Source organism: Lates calcarifer, linkage group LG4, assembly GCF_001640805.2.
Source record: "Lates calcarifer isolate ASB-BC8 linkage group LG4, TLL_Latcal_v3, whole genome shotgun sequence".
Classification (NCBI taxonomy): Eukaryota; Metazoa; Chordata; class Actinopteri; family Centropomidae; genus Lates; species Lates calcarifer.
This window is the reverse complement of record NC_066836.1, coordinates 8,254,277-8,274,735: the sequence shown is the minus strand read 5'-3', so window position 1 is coordinate 8,274,735 and position 20,459 is coordinate 8,254,277. Positions and strand designations below refer to the sequence as shown.

Sequence of the window (20,459 nt, the reverse complement as noted above, 5' to 3'; positions counted from 1 at the left end):
ACATGTATACAGTTCAGCAACAGCAGGCTCTATGTAATTTTCTCCTTGAAATTATGGGATGGGAGTGCTCTTCTTTGTGAGCCCATAAAAGGCCGAGCATGACCACCTCATTACCTCAGCAATAAAAGAATACAGCCCCCAGTGCAGTGTAAGCAATGTCAGTGTGCAGAGTCCAACGGCTCCACTGGCACATTTTGTTGGAGATGATTGTCAGTCTTTAGCACCAAGCTCAGAACAGCAACAGGGGGTTCAGGGACTATGCATTCTGGGAAGACGGTCAAGTTCATCGTGTATGAGGTGCTGCAGTTTGCAGCTCTGATCGTACCAGTCTTTGTGATAATGGAGAGGCTTGCCAGCCTCATACGTGATGTGAGAGGATGGGATCTAACGGCATACTGGCTTGTGGTGGCGGTTTCTATCGCCTACGTCACCTCCGTGACCCTGCTGGTGTGGGTCCCTCTCAAATATCTGATCATGAGGCAACGGAGGTTCATCACAGAGATCACACAGTGGTAAGTACATGGGAAGTAGTTTTGTCAGTTACACAGTGATAAAGTGTGCTAGATAAAGCATCTTACTGACAACTAATTTGATACAACTCAGACAAGTTAACAGTAAAAATGACAAGAATTCAAGCCAGCTGAGGGAAATTTTGGTTATATGGGATTTTGCTCTATAGAAGTAAAATTGACCTGAGGAGAAAAAGTGAAATAACAGTACAGACGTGGATGAAATACTGAGGCTCTGAAGTAAAAGTAGTAACACTACACTGTAAAATACTTAGTTACATGTAAAAATTCAATCTGCATTCAGAATTACTCTCAGCAAAATATACTTATAAGTACTCATGATGTAAAATGACCCCCGGAGTTAACAGCTTTAACAAAGTATCACATTTTTATAAACTAATGGGATGTTTAAATTGAGACTGTAACTTTTGAAAGACAAAACAAAAACAATAACCAAATTTTCATCATAAAAATGAAACACTGAATTCATAAACAATAAAATGCTTAACTGAATTCACTCAGCATTTTTACTGCCACAAGCAGACTTGGCCTGGCATAACCTGTAGCTTATGGTGGCTAACGTTTGCTAATGTTAGCAAGCTTTAGCTAGATATGGCTTTATTACGGACATTACTGAATTTATGTGCGGCATTTGTTCAGCAAAAGTAACATGGCCTCACTTTAATCTACAAAGTAACAGGTAACTATAGATGACAGGTAAAAGTCATGAGTGAAAATGAAATGTAGTGGAGTACAAGTAGAAAGAAGCATAAAATGGAAATACCCAGGTGTCTTTAAATTATGCTTCCATCCACTGAAACTACAAGTCTGACAGTGATGTGATAAAATGTGTTATGTGCATCGAGAATAAGATCAGCATTATTCATTAATCATCATACTGAGATGATCGTCATTCACATGTGAACTAAGACAACCTGTTTTGTTTTTCAGGAGACCGACAGCGCTGGCGTATCTCATCTTGTGTACACTACCATGCTTTGCTATTTTAATCGCCAGCTCCAAGGTAATGTCATCCTGACTGATCTTCTTGTCACTGAGGCACACCTGTTGACGTTTTGTTCTGTCATGCTCCAATTGGGTCCTTGAAGAGGCATATTTGTTGTAAACAGTCCATTTGTGGCACAAGCTCATTTTATGACCCCCCTGTGTAAGACAATGCCTTTAGAGCGCTATAATTACTCACTGAGTGATGGTCGACGTGGCACAATGCACCACAGAGAAAGAAAAGCATTGCTTGTCACAGGTTTTACTCTAGTCTCTGGAGATTTTAGTTATTGTGCATCCAGAAATTTTCTCAACATGTACTGAGGAGGACTTTGGCACCATCATAACTGAAAAAAGAAGGTACTGGGAATGTGTTCCCTGTCACAAGACCGTGCTCTGTCTGAGGTATTCAGTAACCTATGATGAACATAACAGGTTGGCCATTAACCCAAACTTTATCCCATCCTCCACCCTAAGAAGACAGGAATTTTTACATGTATGTAAAATGTGTCCTTCATCACTTTCTTCTTAGACAAGCAACGGCATAAATAAGAGCACCTGACCTCAAAGACTTGTCATATTTATGCATCTAATATTTCTTAATCTTGTGTTAAGGGCATTCAGTAGCATCTTAATGTCTATAATTATGGGGTAATAAAATGGGATGGGTTCATAAAATTTGGAATGCGGGAGCTCCTGTTTCCCAGTCCAGCCAAATGTCGTAATGAAGAATTTCAGTTTCGCTTCATCCCTCATAATTCCTAAGTGGCAGATCACTTCTTCCTACTGTTGAAGTCACGTTTATTTTTCACTGTTATCGTCATACTCTAGGTGCAGGTGGACGGAGGACTCAGGCTCGACCATTTTGCTGAGTTGCCAGTTTCCTTGGTGCTTTTCTCCCTTATCTGTGTGGATATTATAGAGAGGATTCGCCCCTGCAAGCTCACTGGAAAAAGTAAATTGTTGGCATTATTAAAAATGACGTGATGTTGAATTGTGTGCATCCTGTTTTAATCTAGTTTTCATACTTTTAATATGCTGTCTGATTGGCGCATCCCTATCAAGATTTTCATCAACATCAGTTATTATGATGGTAAACAATAGTGGATGAAAATGATCATGAAAATGATGACCAATAATCTTGACGTTCACTGGACTTAAAAATAACCTTTACCCTGTCATAGACAGTATGTAGTATAACAGCTGGAGTTGTATGTGCCCTTGTCAATTGCAGCACACAGCCTGGATCCCGACTTTGACATGCCAGGCCCCACCCTCACCCACCTGGAACAGGTGACCACAGTATCAGGCCATCTGCGCACTGATGAGGGCCAGAACGGCTTGACCCAAGGTCACCCAGAGGCCAGAAATGGCAGTGCCTCAGGCAGATGGCAGGAAACTTCTGGCTCACCCAGCCACTCGACTCCCAGCTCACGAGCACCCAGTGCAGCCTACCTGTACTCATCATCCTTGCGTCCTCGGTCCTACTCTGGGCCTCTAGGCTTCCTGTGGAGGAGGGATGGGAGGTCAGAGGTGTTTGTGGATAGTTTCCTGTTCTGGTTAGACACTGCTGAGATGGTGAGAGTAGCAGGAGAGCCATCTGTCTTCTACTCACCCTGGGTGTTCCCTGTCTATATTCTCGGCTTCCTGTCCACTTTACGTGTGGTCATCACTCCTCACAACCCTTTATTGTCTTTTGCAGGATTTGCTCTACAGGACCTTCCTTTCTTTATCATTCGGGTCGCTCTCATTGCTGTGTTTGGTTACGTGACACCCGTGTTATACCTGCTGAAAAATGCGCTGGTGAGCTTGACATTTATCTACTTTACATTCCTCAGCAAGCTGAGAATATTCAAAAGGCACAGCATGTTTTGAGGAGGAGTGGTACATTCTGCTGTTAATGAAAGGTTTGCTTTGATTGTGGATGCTTGAACAGTTGGTATATTTATGTGTAGGGAGCTGCACCACAGTGCCTGTACTGGTGATGAGGACCAGCATGTTTTGAATGGTAATGTCTGCAAATGAATTGAAAGGCCATTCATTCAAATCAAAATGTAGAAATGATTCTGAATTTAGAACAAAAAAGTGTGTAGGTTTGAGTGTACAATAAGCCAGCTACTCTTGTTTTAGTGTGCGTATTTGAATCCAGATGTATTTATTGATACTTAAGTTTATGTGTGTATGCTACAGTTTTCTTTATTTTTATTTTTTTTTATCTGGACCACAGTTGTTAACATACTGCACTGATTGATGGAAAAGTATTTGTTCATTCGGCATTTTGAAGCATTTACAACAAAGTTAACTATATTAAATAAAAGTCCTTTGTTTTAACATTTTAAATTCAACCACTAATCAATATTTGGATATTAGCAATGGATCAAATGAAGCAGGTCCCTCATGATGAGAACACTGTTATCACCTGAGTGCTGTTCCCTGTAGCTGTCCGAAGTGCTTGAGCTCATTGTTTTATTTTAAAGCTGCAGGGTGGAACCTTTGTCTCCCCCCTCTGGCAGTGAGAGTAATTACACAAAGTGTCATTTTCCAAAAAGGAAGAGCCACACCATTGGTAATCTGTGTTTGTCCCTGCCATTGATTTTGGTCAAAGTTATCAAAAAAAAAAAAAAAATAAAAAATCTATTTTATCTCAGCATACTATATGCATCGGCAGTTAACATTCTGTATAAACTCTGAACAGCACTTCCCTACATTAATGCCATGGAGCAGCTAATCATAGTCATAGCATGTCTCATTATGATAAGGAAAACCATCAGAAAGTATTTCAGTAAGGTATTGAGCCACCACAAACCTCCAGAGCAGCTTCAGTGCTCTTTGGCACAGATTCTCCCAGTAATACAAAACAAAGAGTCCCCCCACACTAAATCCAAAGCTCCCATTTATTGGCGACATTTCAACCAACTTGTCTTCCTCAGACATAAAAATAAAAATAGTGTTGTATTGTTTTGTATTTCATGGATTTTTCTATACCCAGCAACTATCCTGCTGAGCTCTGGTGGATGTGCACAGGACCACTTATAACAGCTTCTCTGGAAATCACAACTGGAGGAAGTAAACACTATACTACTCAGTATATTCCCCTATTTGGTGTTTTGATGGTACTGTGGGAGAGCATTGTCTAACATGTTAGTCCAAAATCTTCCACGCTGGGATTGGACAATATACTGTATATATCTTTTTGAATTATCAGTTTTCTTTATCAGTTTTGATTTCAGTTTGAATTTAGTTCCTCAGCATATGTTTGCCTCTATCACAGATCCAGTAGATAAACAGATTTTCTCCATGTCTTGCAGCTGTTAATTCCTTGCCTTGTCCTTGGCAGTTGCAAATTAGCATCTAAGCCTCGTCTTTTGCCTGTGGCACAGGCACCATGGTGGTTTATGTGTTTTCATGGCCATATAACTCACTGGATTGTAACCTTGGCGTATGTGTGTATGTGTCTGTGAGTGCATCCACTCAGAATGCCACAGTGAGACCACAGAGAGATGCTGGTGTATACTGTAATCGGCAGTCCTCCACCAGGACAAGTCTGACAGAATTATACCCCATGGAGCACTTGCTCTTTGTCCGTCTGATGGATGAGCCAGGGCTGCGGGACAAAGTGTTTAAGGGAATTGCCAGTCTGGAGACTCCTGTCTCCAAAAAAAAAAAAAAAAAAAAAAAAAAAAAAAAAAGAAAACATGAAGGAATTAGAAAAATAAGCAAACATCCTGCTGCGTCCCTAGTGATAAATTCAGTGAATTTCAGATGGGCATTTTTATCAGCTTGAAATGCATTACCACACTGCAAGGGAAGATTTGATCAGGGCATTTTTAATGATACACACGGCGAGTGACGGGACTCTAGACAAGCAGCTGTAATTCACAGTGAGGGACCAGAGCTGGCCTGCTTTCATGTGCCGGTATGTGAACTAAAATTAACTTTCCTTAATTTCCCCACTGCCACGATCACCCCCCCCCCCTTAATGATTCATACTATAATCTGCAAGAAAGCATTAGTGCAGCTTAAATTATTGTGGCCATTTTGAAGTACGTCATGTTGGCAGGCAGGAGAGCACTTTTTTATTCCCATGACGCAGAGTGAATGCTCTGAATGATCAAAGGAGGAAGCAACAGCCTGCATCCATTCCTCTTTATCTGACTCTGTAAGATCCACGTTCAACTATAAAGGGTTCTCTGAGGCACAGGCTTTCACTACTAATTCTTTTTTCTGTCATCAAATGAACCTTTCATGTATGCTAAGAGGAGCTTTGCATTAATTCATCCAGTTTTATCTTCATATTCAGCATGTACACTGCAAAAATATCAGTTTCATCAAGTCATTTTTGTCCATAATTGAGTCCTCAAGGTCTCATTTTCTTTAAACAGGTGAAAAAAAATCTGCCAGAGCAGCATCATTGCCACCCACACCCAATTCAAATAAGATTGTTTCAAGAATTTTATGAAAGTCTTGATTCTTGTGCAGCAGCTGGCCTTGTTCTTTCCTTTTTGGTTTGAAGATACACATGCCAGCATGCTGTGATCCCCCGGCACAACCTCGCCCACTGACAAGCCACCAATAAAACTTCCTAAAATTTTCTAAGCATGGTTTGTTGATTGGTCAGTCAGTCTGTCCACCACTTTGATCCAGGCTAAAATATCTCAACAACTATTTGATGGATTGCTGCATGGTCCCCAGAGGACTCATACTGACCATGGTGATTGCCTGAATTTTACTCTAGTGCCCTCAGCGGCTCAAAGTTTTCAATTATCCAGTGAAATATCTCAGCATCTATGGTACAGACATTCATGGTTCCCAGATGATATGTTTTAATGACTTTAGTGATCCCTTAACTTTTCATCTAGCACCAGCAAGAGGTCAAAGTGTTGAGTTTAATTTTTGACCAAATACTAAACTTGCGAACTAATGAGCTTAGCTGTACTTTGTGTTTAGTGCTTTCATCAAATGTTAGCATGATAATGTGCTAAGCTAAGATGGTCAACGAGGTAAACATTTCCCCATCAAAACATAAGCTTGTTAGCATTGTCAGTTGTGTGCATGCAAGCATGCTGGAGCTAGCATTTAGCTCAAAGCATTATTGTGTTGAGCCTCATGTAGCTGCTAGCAAGGCTACATACTTTGTCTTGTTTGCCTAAAAAGATGAAAATTCAGTTTAAAAAGACTTCTGGAAAACTTTTACCAGCACTTTGATCACTCTCTAACAGGTTGAAAAAGTTACAATTCCTAAGCAGATTTTCTTCATTTGTCAAGACTCAGATATAGATGGAAATGGCTTAAAAAGTGGGAGATTTTTTTGCAGTGTCAAACTAAAGCAGACTTATCCCCAGCGCCTCCTCAGCCCACTCTCAAGGTAACATGAAAAACAAGAAAGAGTGCGACAGCAGTGAGGAGAAATGACACAAAGGGAAGCAACAGCGGAGGGAGCAGACATTGTGGACAGGGATGAGAATGAGATACAATGAGATAAAAAAAAGAGAGAAGACAGATAGAGAGATCACAGGGTGGGGGTGGGGGGCGGCTGTTGCTGTTAAGGAGGGGTGGAGGCTTTGTAAATCTGAGAGGCTGGAGGCGCATTTGAATTCAGGCTGTGTGTCTCCTGCGCTAGCCGAATGTTACCTGCTCTAGCATGGCAACAGAGAGAGAGGGAGAGCGGTGAGCTTCAGCTGCAGCCTCCACGCACACTCACACACACACAAGCATGCACAGTCACAACAGGAGTGCAAAGAGCGACTCAGGTAAGCAGGAACGCCCCTGAAGAGAGAGGACCCTTGAGAGAGGGAAGCAGCGTGGCGGTGGAGTGAGAGGGAGAGATACTGGAGGAGGAGCTATAGAGCTGGGATTTTTGAGGAGGAAGAAGAAAAGAGGGAATCACAGAGAACACAAAATTCTCCGAATCTGGACTCGCTGGGTGGGCTTAGGAGGGAGGGACAGACAGGGATAGAGGCAAGACGGATGTAGAGTGATGCGAGAGCTCTGATTGGATGAATCTGACAGACTACAGAGCACTGAGAGACACACACAGGGAAGAAAATGACATTTAGTTTTTGTAGCAAGACTATTCAGGGGGCTTAAGCCAGGGGTAGGCTGAGGGGGAGGTTTTGCGACAGGGGTGAGCCGGGACAGAGAAGAGGGGGTGAGGTGTGGTACTGGGAGGGTAAATAAACACAGGATGGCAGATGAACCACCTGTCCTTCTGGGATGAGGTGAGCACACACGCGCCTTAACACAAGACATACGAACCTCACACTCCTCGGCACATCAGACCGAGTCCCCGGGACAGTCATCGGATTTGGTGAAGACCGGATCTGGACTCCCCACAGAGCACAGAGACTTTGAAGATGCTGTGAGACGTTTTGGCGTCAGGGTCACCAGGACTCATCTGAGGACAGAACTTAGGGCAGGGGATTCAACCTCCCCCCACTCAGGTGGTCCTCCCTCTGCGACAACCTGTGGACGTAGGAGATCGGATTCTTCTCCTTACACGGGATCCCCAAACTCCCCGAAGAGCTGGAGATCAGGTGGATCACCTGTGCCATGAGGATCTTGCTTGCGAGCCTGTCCTGAAACGACCCCCCCCCCCCCAGAGGCTCTGTCAGCCTGTCCCCTCCTCACCCCCCAACTGGATGTCTTGATGTATTGCTGTGGGCTGGGACACTGGCGGAGAGTGCAGTCCACCTATGTAAGTGACCATCGCAGCATCACTTGCAGCACCCATTCCCATCTTTTTTGATCCCATAGCAACAGTGGAGTTGTTTTGTAGCAGAGATGCTGGTGGGGGTGGGGGGGCAATACATCTAAAATGAACTACACAGTGCATGAGCCAGAGCAGATAATTTATGATGTGTAATCACTAGTTACTGTATACTTCTGTAAATACTGATTGATTTGCATTTATATTCAGGCATCTGCAGTATGTGAGCATGCACAATAACACAAGCAGTCTACGAGCAGCTGTGAGTGTGACTCCTACAACCGTTTTTTTTGCTGCTAAGGTGTTCACCACTCAGTCTGTGTTAGTTTTCAGCTGGGCTGCAGTTTATCAGGACAGACAGTGGCACTGTCAAACAGCTCTCTGTATCGATCCCAGCACAGGACTTCATAAAAACATTACCTAAAAGCCAAGAACTGGTGCTGGATGGTTTCACCTCTGGTTTTGTTTTTTTTTCCTCTTGTGAGGCAACAGTTTAATTTCATCACAGAGCAAGAGAAATGAACAGTTTATAGGACATGTTTTTTTTTTTGTTTTTTTGCATATCAAAGGTAAAGTGATTTTAAAATAACATGACAGCTGCTTAGAGGAGTTGTTCTCCTTCACATCGTCTGTCCTGACTGAGCTGTCTGAAGGAGGAGAGTAGTGGGGGAGGACGGACAGGTGCAGTTATCTCATTACAGGCCAGGTTTTACTGTCCTCTCAATGACGGAGATGAGCAGGGAGGACAGTCTCACCCCTCTCCTCCACCTGTTTCCCTTTGTAGTCTTTCCTCTAACTCTCTCTTCCTCCCCTTGCTCTCCTCTCTTGTCACTTTCTTCCACTCTGTTTGCTGCTTCATCGCTATACTCATTGTTGATTTTTTTCCCTCTCTCTCTCTCTCTCTGTGTGTGTGTGTGTGTGTGTGTATGTGTTGTACTCAACCTCTGTTTAGTCCTGTTGCAGCTGATACCATACAGTCTCAGAGCTGTGCATTGTGTGATGGCGCTGACTGCAGAGGACCCTATCACGACCACATTCCTACATGAAATAGGCTTACTGTCAGCCCTCAGCGCTCAATAGGCTGTCAGCACAGAGCCTTGCAGATTACCACGTACTATACTGCTGCATGCGATGTGTGCCCACCTCAGCAACAGGCCAGGGAAAGAAGCTTACAGAATCAAAAAGCCACAGACAGCTAAACGCTGTGTGACATCAAGGAGTGAGACCTGGTGCTTCACATCCAGTGTAGTGTCACTGATTTTGTGTGCTTACACAGGTTTAGTAAAAACCCTGAGACGAGCAAATGCATGTAAATATAAAGACGTAAAATAAAATCTATACATTTTCTTGCTTAGATCTACTCAGGCTTGAAAAGCTTAAGATAAATGGTTAATGCCTTTCTGCCTAATGTGGTGCAAGTACATAACTCATTCGTTATTTTCACTCCATTTGCTGCAATACATTAGGTGTTGTGTTGCCAAATACACACTGTATTATACACAATGAGATTGAAAAAGATCAATCAATCACCATAAGTCACCACTTGTTTTAGGACAGTGATTCCAAACTGGGTAGTTTTCTCCCGTCGTACTTTAGAAAACTATTCAAATGAAACAGTCTGGGTGGGGAACATTACTCTTTAGTGGCGAGTAGACCTAGATTTCATTTAAAGGACCACAGACCACAGTGGTTAGGGACCACTAATTTAGGATAAATGTCTGATTTGGCATGTGGTACTCATTCAAATCGACAAGGTTTTATCCATCATGAAATGTCAGTTTTACTCATGTTGTTATATCTCCACTTTTCCTGCACAAACAAGAAGTAATATTGAATTTACATTTTTAAGATAGTTCATCCAGGTGTGGCCTCTGCTGGCAAAGAACAGAGCAGGATTACCTTAAGTGCTCGTCTGGCTCTAAGAGGGAGCATAAGACATCTTCTTGTTCTCTGTTGATGATGCTGCGTCTGGCAGGTGAGGGGCGGGGCTCAGTATCCCCATTCTATAAATCGGATAAAACTATAGAGAATAGCAAAGACATTTATGAATTTGTAGGAAAAGAAACAAACACAACACAATTAAGTTGCCTTTTAAAAGTATGTTTGTGCACATATGCATATTAATATCTGTACAGTTTATGCATATTAATCTTAGCTTGTCATTGTTTCTTTTTGGTTCACTGTAGGTCTGATTTTTAGTGAAGAGAGGTCAGCTGATACAGTTATACTCACAAAACCTTTAAGCCAAAAAACCTTACTCCTTATAGTTAATTTAGTAGTATATTCATTTTAATTTCCACAGCCACTATGTGTTAAAACAATGTGGAATGCAGTGTTTTAGAAGTTTATAAGAAACCAAGAGATCATTTCATGGGTGAATTCAAAAGCATTAACTTAAGAACTTAAGAGAACTTTTGTGAATCCTGCCTTATTACTCCTTGTGTCTCGTGTCTTGGTATTTAACCATGTCAGAGGTATCAAACCTCCCCATCTCCCATCCAGTTAACAGTATGCCTCACCTTATGCACATGCAAGGTTGTGGCACTGGCGGAATTTGAAATGGAGTATTGTGGAACTTATTCCCGATGGCTTATCCCTGATCTACCGCGGCTTGGATTGTAGCCTGTATTTGTATGTTGCTTTGAACGGAAGCAAAATGAAAAAATGGAAATGGAAACTTTATTTTTAACAGATTTTAACAGGCTTACACACTCTGTGATACTCACAGTGACCCTCAAAACAGAAATTGTAACAAGGCTTGGCGGCAAATCAAAGCTTTGTATATAAGATAAGATAAATATAAGTGCTGTTTGACATAACAGTGTCACGGCTGTGCCTACAAACCTGGATTTTCCTGCTGTAAACCTGAACGTTTGCTCGATTAGAATTCACACTTTGTTGCTTTTTGTGACTGTTAAGAGAGAGGTTTAAAATTCAAGTGAACAGATAACGTCAGTCACAGATAGAGGAATTGGTGACAGTGAACTGAGGAGTTGTCTGATCACTGTGAAAGTAACTTCTCTCACCTGTCTCAAAATGGCACAGGATACAGGTGGAACACAGCCACTACAGCATGAGAAAATGTTGTCTTTCTCATAGTATGACCAGAATAGCCTGTTGATCGATTTACAGGAAACACTCTTCGATAATTCAGTTCATATCTTTAATTCCTCTGGATTCTGTTGCAGTGGTTTTTATGGACTTTTTATTCGGTGCTGTGTTTCTGCCTCCAGGTTCAGTTCATGGGCAGGATGCAGCATTAAACGTGTTCTCTTGAATTTTTTATGCTGCAGAGGTAGTTGTGATTCCTTTTCCTCCTGTAGCTCACTTCTGTCGAGCTCAATCTATAAGGACCGCAGATCCATACGGTGCTAGGGTGGACATTGATTGTAACGCTGAATCAAAATCTTGTGGATTTGGTTAACGCGCTGCAAGCTGTGGTCGGTATTGACTTGTTTCCACACTCACACTGCTATTTCCTACTTCACCCGAGGCAATGGGATTGTAGATCACAGACAAGTATCTGTGTAGGACCAAAAAAAGTTGTTCAGGGCTGTTCTGCCTCAGCTAGTTATTTTTTTATATCTTCTTAAAAATGCAGTTTAGAGGAGTAAAGCAGGGTTACATTAATACATAAATTGACTATAAACTGGAAGATATTGAAAATCTTTAATTAAATATAGTATGTCTGACTAGAGGAGGCATTTAGGTTTATATGGAGTCATAAAGTAGTTAGCTCATAGACCTGCATAAAGACCTAAGCATGGGAGTAACAGTTTGCCTGGCTCTCTCTAAACTTTGGAAACACACTGACCTTTTAACAAGTTGTTTGTTTGGTTAAAATGACTGCTGAGCATTAAACCAGTGGTTTCCAAATGGTGTGGCGTGAAGCAAGTCCAGGAGTGCTGTGGGATTTTATGGTAATCATACATTATTATAGCAATATAGACAACTATATAAAAAGTTCTGATTTGTTTTTGTTTTTTTAATTGACCATATCGTAATTTTGTGTGCACCCATTTTCAAATACAAATTTGTTTTTTGTTTTTTTCTCCAACACAACACATACTCATTGTCATTCTCAGTGCATCTCTATTCTTCTCAGCTTGGTTTGATTTCAAATGAACTCTTGGATTATTTTGATTATTTTATTATTTATGAGTAATGCAGTTGTCAAAATTGATTTGGCACTAATTAAAAATGTGTTCACAAGAGGTGGTTTTGCGCTGATATAAATAGGTGTGTCTTTTGGTTTGCCCTTTGGTGTGCCTTGGGCACATAAAGTTTGAAAATCACTGTTCTATACAATAGTGCACATTGACACTGAGAAATCCCTTAATGTGGAATTGTGTGCTGAAACTGGTAAATGAAACTCTCAAAACCGATCATTTCTGTTTAAATTTTATTGTGACTTTAGTTGTGACTAAAGTCATAATACTGGAGGAAGGGTTCCAAAAATAACTTAACACACCTAACCTTAACTTAACTGTTACCTTTTGTCTGACTTTAACTTAAATGCTAGTACCAGTGGTTTTCACATGAAAAAAAAAAAAAAAAACTGTTGTAAGAGAAAACTTTTTTTTATTTTTTTATTTTCTTCAGTTAGTTCTGAATCAATTCCAGTTGCATGGTTTTTCATGAATGTGGGAAAAACCGGAGGACCCGGAGTAAACCCACATCAACCATCAATTTAGAGTGCCCAATTTCTTCATGGTTTGTTAGTTTGTCTGTTTTGGGATTGGGGTTTGTTTTGTTTTGTTTTGTTTTGTTTTGTTTTGTTTTTTTTGGGGGGGGGGGGTTTAAAGTTGGAGAAACCGGAATAACCAGAAAACAGAGAAACCCCAGATTATTTTCTCCCCCAATTTTTCACCACCATAAAACCCATTCTGATTTTACTTCCTGAAAGGCCGCAGGAAGGCTTTGCGCACAGATGAGAAAAATCTGTGGGTTTTGCTGAATTTCTTTGGCGGCATCTTCAGGTAATCTTTGAAAGAGCTGGTGATGTATTTTTCAATGTGCGGGTCTCTCAAAGTGAGTAGAGAAGGCAAAATGTCTGCACAGTCCCAGCTTTGGCACAGGCTGTTGAAAATGGCCTTGTCCAGGTGCACCACCACATCCGGGGTGATATCAAAGTCCTCACCCTTGACTTCAGCCCATATTTTCTCAGACAGCCCATTTATGATGGTTTCTGGGTTTTCAGAAGTGCAGTTTGCCCTTGTCTTGCCAAAGACCCCTGAAACCAGCTTTGCCATGATGATCCTGACGAGCATTTTGTTTTTTTTCTCCTTCGCTCTTCGATCGTCATCATCCTTGGCCCGTGTCTCAGTGTCCGCTACAGCGAGTGACATCACCCTGTCACTGTGGGTGTCAGCGCGTGTGTTCAGCCACCACCCCATCAGACTGAGGAAACGCCACACTCCGGTGTTGATGTCAGCAGACATGAGTTCACGTGGCGGAGTAATAGCCACTCTGATGCAAGATGAGCCTGGCCCATTTGATTTTTTGGTGGGCTTTGGGCGCATCTCATCCATGTAATTTTTGAGGAGGTCACCGAGTTCTTTTCTGAGGACCTGGACTTCTCCGTTGTTAATGTCCTTGATCCATTTAGACTCAGAGACCTCATTCTCTCCCTCTTGTTTATCACCATCTGCTGTTTGAAGCAGAGAGTCAACGCCAGCCATCAGAGACTGCACTGACTGCCTACTTTCAGCTTCTGGGTGGTCAAAGAATGCAGCCTTCAGTTGTTCTGCAATATGACAAATTGATGCTTGGGCAAACTGCCTTGCAACAAATGTCTTGAGCTTTCTCCCCACTGTGTTGAGAGAGAATTGGTGCTCGGGTGTTCCTGCAGCACCTGTCTCCTCCAGGCTCTTAACCTTCTTCACGATCACCTCAGCAATGTCATCTCCCAGAGTTTTAATCTTCAGTAGGGAGCCAGATTCCAACTGCTTATGACTGTACTCCGACATATCAGCCAGAATGGGCTCTGTTATTCCTCTGACCTCCTTCTTGATTATCTCCTGGACAGCTTTGGATGTTGCAGCCACAAAGTTGTCCCTGTCCTTTGCTGATCCTTGGGAGACTTTCTCCTGGGTTGATGACTGACACTGGGAATTACGCTCTTCCAGCTCCAGGTCTTCTCCATTACTGTCCATTTGTTGGGGGGTGTCCTCACTCCTCTTCCTATGTGGTCGAGGTGTACATCCAGCGGTCATCTTGCCCATGAACTCTTGTATCATTCTACAGGCCTGACTTATCATGCCATTAAGTCTGCCTGGGGGAGTGACACGTAGGACAGGATCTGACACACCGTCCACTTCAGTGGAGAGGGCAGAATTTACGCTTTCTGCAACCTGTCTAACTATCAGCTCTGTCAAGCGTTCAGAGCTGACAGTATTTACCTCCTCTCTAACAGCCAGAGCCTCAGCAAAAGTCAGAGGAAGTATGTTGCTCACACTGGAGAACACGTGCTCCTCAGACACGGCTACAGTTGCGCTCTGAAGCGCCACTGGGAGGGATTTTGTCATTACTAATATGACGTCCAAAAGAATCTGTGCCATCAATATCTTTGTGGCATTGTCAGGTTTACCCGATTTCAGATTTTCAAATTGTTCTGAGGTTATCCTTCTAAAGAAGGATTCAACGATGGGGAGCAGAGTGTCCACGCTCACCGCTGGTATCTCCTCTGTCTGTGGACTCCGGGTTGTAGTCATGATGGCTAATTCCAAATCACTTTTTGAATATGTGGTATTTGGTTTTCTGTTCCGTTCAACAATCCTCGATGCTTCGAACTTGGCTTTGTTTTCCCAAACTGTTGAGCTGTTGTAATGAAGACTATGGAAGAGTGTGTCCTATATCCCTGCACTTTTGGATGTGATGTCACTAACCCATAAAGGAATTCTAGAACGTGACATTTGCAGCAAAGAGACAGTTACTCGGCAGCGGTTGCTATAGACACAGTCAAATTCTATCAACCCCCCCCCCCCCCCACCACCACCACCACAATTTTCGGGACATGCGCAGTTAGGGGCTGTTGAGGGTGATTGTAGGCAAGCTTGTCCTGTGGCAGGAGGCTAAGGAGCGGGGCCCCTTGTTCGTGTTCCCACCGATGTCAGCTGCACCACGGGGACGTCCCAGGATGTGCGCTGTATTTGCCGAACATCTTCAGATATGAAAAGAGAGGTTTGAACCCTATTTTCCACATGTGACTGGAACGCGCAGTTTTAAACTGAAATTCAGCGAGCTTCCACTAGATCAGTTTTGGACGTCCACATCAGACTACCGTCACATCTCAATCCCCGCTATTGAGCATCTTCTTTTCCCCACTATCTACCTGCGTGAGTTGGCATTTTCTACTCTTTTAACATGAAGAGCAACGGTTTTGCCTCTGAGTTGAACAGGACTTGCGAGTGGCCCTCTCCTCAGTACCACCACTGAAAGGCACGTGTGTCTTACTAGCTTGTAAAATAAAAACAAAGAAAAGAAAATTTACAATAGTTAACGGTTGATTAAAAAGTGTCTGACTTAACATTTAAGTTTCTATTTCAGCTCAGTTTGGACGCCAATTAATTTTCTGCATCTTTGTTTTTATTACGTCTTTAGACTAAATTGTTCTTGAATTATTCAGTTAATAAATATTTTATGAGTATAATAGTAGCTTGTCAGAGTGATATGTTATAAGGGATTTTGTGTGGATATGAACAAGTGTGCCTTGAGATAGTGGCTTTCTCTTTGGTGTACCTTGGGCACAAAAAGTTTGAAAACGACTGCATCAAACCACACCTTAGCAACCATAACTAACTATCTCCACATGGAGCTGTAGTAAGAGTGAATACTGTTTCAACTGAAGCTGGTAGCTAGTATCCCACAGAATTACATTGTATACAGGCTACAGTCAGAAAACACATGTACTGTGTGAGCACCTGTGTAATACTGCCTCCTGGATGTCTCTAAAATCAGAGTTAAGTAGATACTATCAGAGTTCAGGACACCGTTAGTAGCTCTGTCCTGCTCTGAATTGAATTTACCCGAGCCAGTGTTTGTTTTAGAAGGTGTTACATGTTTTAAATGTTTCCTAACAACCAACAGTTGACCCATTGACCCATTATTTCTGTGCAGCATCTCTGCCTGTTTACTGGCAACCTCACTGTGATAACAAGACCAAAAACCCCCTGTAGATTCTGCATTTCCGTTTGTGTACGATTGTGCCTACTGTAGAGGTGCTAGTAACCTTATTTCGAATGCAAGAAAGAGCCAGGTTGAGTTGTGCTAACCTAGACTTATTGCCTCCTTGCTTCAAGCTCTGTAGCTCAAGTACAGGCACTGATTTCACTTTGCAGAACTGTTCCTTTAACTGGTAAATAACCTGAGTTGTAACCTTGCTGAGAGAGCAATATATTTATGTCGTTGTGATGCCAGAAGGGAGCATGTCAGAACTGAGTTTGGGATTTGGGATTGGCAGAGAGACATTCATCTATAATACCATCAAATCCTTCTCTTCCTCTCTGTGACCAGTCCCTGTTGTGGAGCTCAGCAGTATGATTACAATCAAAAACATAAATGCAAGGAACACAATCACACAGAATATACAGAATTACAAATACCCGTGTCGTCTCTCACTGTCTTTTTTCTGACTTCATGGGAAATGAATGGGCAAGTTATAGCAATAGTATTTTCCAGAACAACCAATTCAATGTAATACGTTTTTCTTTTTTCCATTTAATCTCATGTTAGGGATCAGTGACCTGCCCTCCAATCTGTGCTGGCCCGCCATGCCCTCCACTGACTGGCCCTCCTCCTCCTTCACTCACTCCACTCCAATCCTGAAGCACTCACTACCCCCCCCCCCCCCCCCTCCCTGCTTCTGCTTTCCCACCTCTCTTCCCCTCCATCCATCTCTCCTCTCCATTCAGTCTCTCCTCTCCCAGATGTTAGAAGGGCAGACTGGCCCCAGCCTCCAGCATCATGGAGGAGGAGCATCGGCCAGATGTTTGGTTTGCATATTCATACAGGGTTTATGAATCTGAAGAGAGCAGACAGCCACTGACAAGGAGAAGGAAGAGGAGGATTCAGATGGAGGACTGAAGGAACTTTTCTTCATGTTCTATTCTTGCCTCTGACAGGCACTTCTGGAGTTATCCTATCTTTGTTTCTCTCTCGCTCCCACTCCTCCTCCTCCTCCTCCTCCTCTTTCTTGAGTCAGTTTCGGAGCATGTTTAGCTGGGGTGTGATTGGAGGGCGATGCTCCAGGCCGATGTAAATCTGGTGAGGGTTGCCAGCGCGGGGGAAACGGTAGAGGACGTCAAATGAAAAGCCCCATCTCCATCTCTGAGCGGGCTGCTGTTGCTGCTGCTGTTGCTGCTGAAGGTGGACGGGTGTCTGTGTGTGTGCGCGTGCGTGAGGAGTGTATTGAGGGTTGGGCCCTTGGCCTCTCCGCCTGCAAGCCATGTCAAAAGTGCCCAAGAACAAAAATGTCTCCTGGGTGAGTACTGCCTCTTTGGCTAGTTGCTGGGGGGGAGGAGGAGTGGACAGGGGATGGAGGGGGAGGGCCGCTGGTGGATTATAAAATAGAGTTCAGTTTGAGTGCTTTTTCATTTCTGTCAGCCTTATCTGCTTTGGAATTTGTTATCTGTATTTTCTTATAATGAATGATATATATATATATATATATATATACACACATACATATGCTTATCCAAAGAGCAGTTGCTCTGTTTCAGACCAAAAAAAGGATGATGTTTCATAGGCTTAATTCAGGATTCCAGACAGGAAACAGAACAGATAAAACCTTTGTCTTTGACGGCTCTGTTGCACATCTGCCTTAATGTGTCCAACAGCTGTGCGGTTATAACTATCCCAAAGCTCTCTGTGCTTTGCTCCAGCCTGCATTACACCACTCTGCCCAAAATACAAGAGCATTAACCAAAAACATTCATGCCGAAAAGTGATGATAAGCCTGGAATCAGTGAACGTGGTGAGGGAGGAGCTAACGTGTGCTGAGTTTGCATGACCGCAGCTAAATGAATATAATTAAACATTTCAATTTTGTCTACTTGCCTCCAACAAAGAGTCTTTTTTGGGTTTTTTTAGGTCAGGGCAGATGTGTAGTTTCTAGTTGTGTGGACACAGCAGAGGGCAGAGCAGGAGGCCGAGGTCTGGAGCTTTGCCTGAAATTGTGCGTGCCATCTATCTCTGGCCCGGCAGCCCTGCCCCACACCACTGGCCCCAGCTTGACAGCACACACACACATATATATGTACACACACATATTCTGGTTGTAAGAAGCTTAGGGACAGATGTTTGTTTATGTATTTGTGAGAGCACATGTGCACATGAACACGTGTGGTGTGTAAGCACAGGCAGCGAGATGAGAGGCTTGTGCTTCATGGGATTGTGCGTTGGCGGCTCTGTGGATGATGTCGTAGTAACAGAAACTGATTTTGATAAAATAATCTCAAGTCAGGGTCCACTCGCTCGTTCAGGAGCTTTCAACTATACAGCACAGTCTTCACCAGCTGATTGAGTTTACTCAGTTGCCATTGAGGTGCAGATTCAGATTTATAAGTGCACCTCTAGAACCTATTGAATTACTATTGACTTTTTTAACATCCATGACAACTCAGCAAACACAATCTGCTGATGAGGGCTGTGTGATGCTGTCGAAAGCTCCAGAACGAACAAGCAAGTGGACCTTAGTCGTCATGGAATTGTAGATAAATTTTCTTTCTCTTGAGGACTTTAAAGCCAACATGGATGCAAAGTCCTTAAACTGCACAGAAAAATGTAACATAAAAACCAGGCAAAATCCACCTGCTGATGAAGATCATGCCATATGATAAAAAGCTCCCAAACAGCTATTGAATAGACCTTGGGATGAAAGTGAAAGTGAAAGTTGGTGTAGGGCGCGGTGGGCATGGTGCATGAATGAAAACAGGCTAATGTACAGATTGTTTAAATGGTTCGGTGGGTTTGGATCATTGAGAATATTTTAGTTTTGTCACATATTTCATGAGTAACTCCTTCAGCAGCACAGGAATGATCAGACCGCCTTATGTAACGTCTTCACATTTGTGCTTAGAGGGAGTTAAAGTACACACAGACTCTGTTTGAGTGTTTTGTTGGCACTTGAGGAGGGCTGGCTCTTGCTGGAGGAGATTTGAGGTGTCATGGAGCAGATTTACCAAAGCCCTGAGTCTGGTTCAATCCCAGGTCATGGGCTAAATGTTGGGACCTTGTAAGAAGAGTCCTGTCTTTTCTTCCTAAAGCGGCAGAGATATTGATAAGGACACTGACATGTGTGCATATGTGTTTCTGTTACCTAGTGTGTGAGTGTATGTGTGTGTGTGTGTGTGTGTGTGTGTGTGTGTGTGTGTGTGTGCAGCTGTGTGTAGTGCAGGTCCAGATGTGTGTCTGACCCAGAGGTCAGTGTCACAGCTCCTTGCTCCTCACTGTCACAGCCTGGCCCAGCTGACTACAGCTCTGAATTTTCTTTTCCACTCTCAGTTATGTAACACTCTCATCTGTGTCCCTTGGTTCCCAGAGCTCTCCCTGGTGATTCTGGTACTTCACCCATCTGCTGATGTCCCCAGCCTGGCCGTCCGGGCCACAGGCCACACTGACAAATGGACCATGCACTGTTGCTTACCTTTAAACAAAGGTAAGCAACAGTGGTGCTCAGATTTTATATAAAAACATTAATCACAAATTTAACTGCTCAGTAACATTTTATCTCCTTACATCATCATCTAAATGTTGCTTCTCTACCATGCCAGGTAATTCTGGTGGAAATAAATCCCTTCAATATAAAAATTGCAGCCCAAAAATGTTACAGAGGACATGATCCTGGTGTTCTCATTGGCTAATTCTGTTGTTGTTTTGTATTTTGGGTGACCTGATCTTTTAATTATGTAGCTGGTCCGAGTGTATATTAGCAGTCTAATACTGTATACTTTGGGGTAGTTAATGTATGGAAATACTTAATATTATCCAAGTTTATCACATATTTACCTAAAAACTTAATCATTAGGTGGCTATAATTAAAATTAAACTTCCTTCAGTACTTGAGTAAATCTGCTTTTTCACTTGTAACCACTGCCTTGTCTTGTGACCCCTCCTCACAGGTTAGTGTGGACATGTTTGTGAGCAGTTTTAACAGTTTTGCCATACAATACAATTGACTGATTTTTATTATTATTTGAGTTTTTTTATTTGCCTGAAAAAGTGAAGGAATCCACTGTTTT

General features: G+C 42.7%; 1 protein-coding gene across 1 annotated transcript; it reads left to right on the top strand.

Moving 5' to 3' along the window:
* The first annotated feature begins 178 nt into the window (after positions 1 to 178).
* Positions 179 to 3,854, top strand: tmem236 (transmembrane protein 236). The gene is made up of 4 exons (XM_018676213.2): positions 179 to 512; positions 1,461 to 1,533; positions 2,346 to 2,469; positions 2,749 to 3,854. The coding sequence occupies exons 1-4, from the start codon at positions 259 to 261 to the stop codon at positions 3,387 to 3,389; spliced, it is 1,092 nt and encodes a 363-aa protein (XP_018531729.1). The 5' UTR covers positions 179 to 258; the 3' UTR covers positions 3,390 to 3,854.
* The last annotated feature ends 16,605 nt before the right edge of the window (positions 3,855 to 20,459 follow it).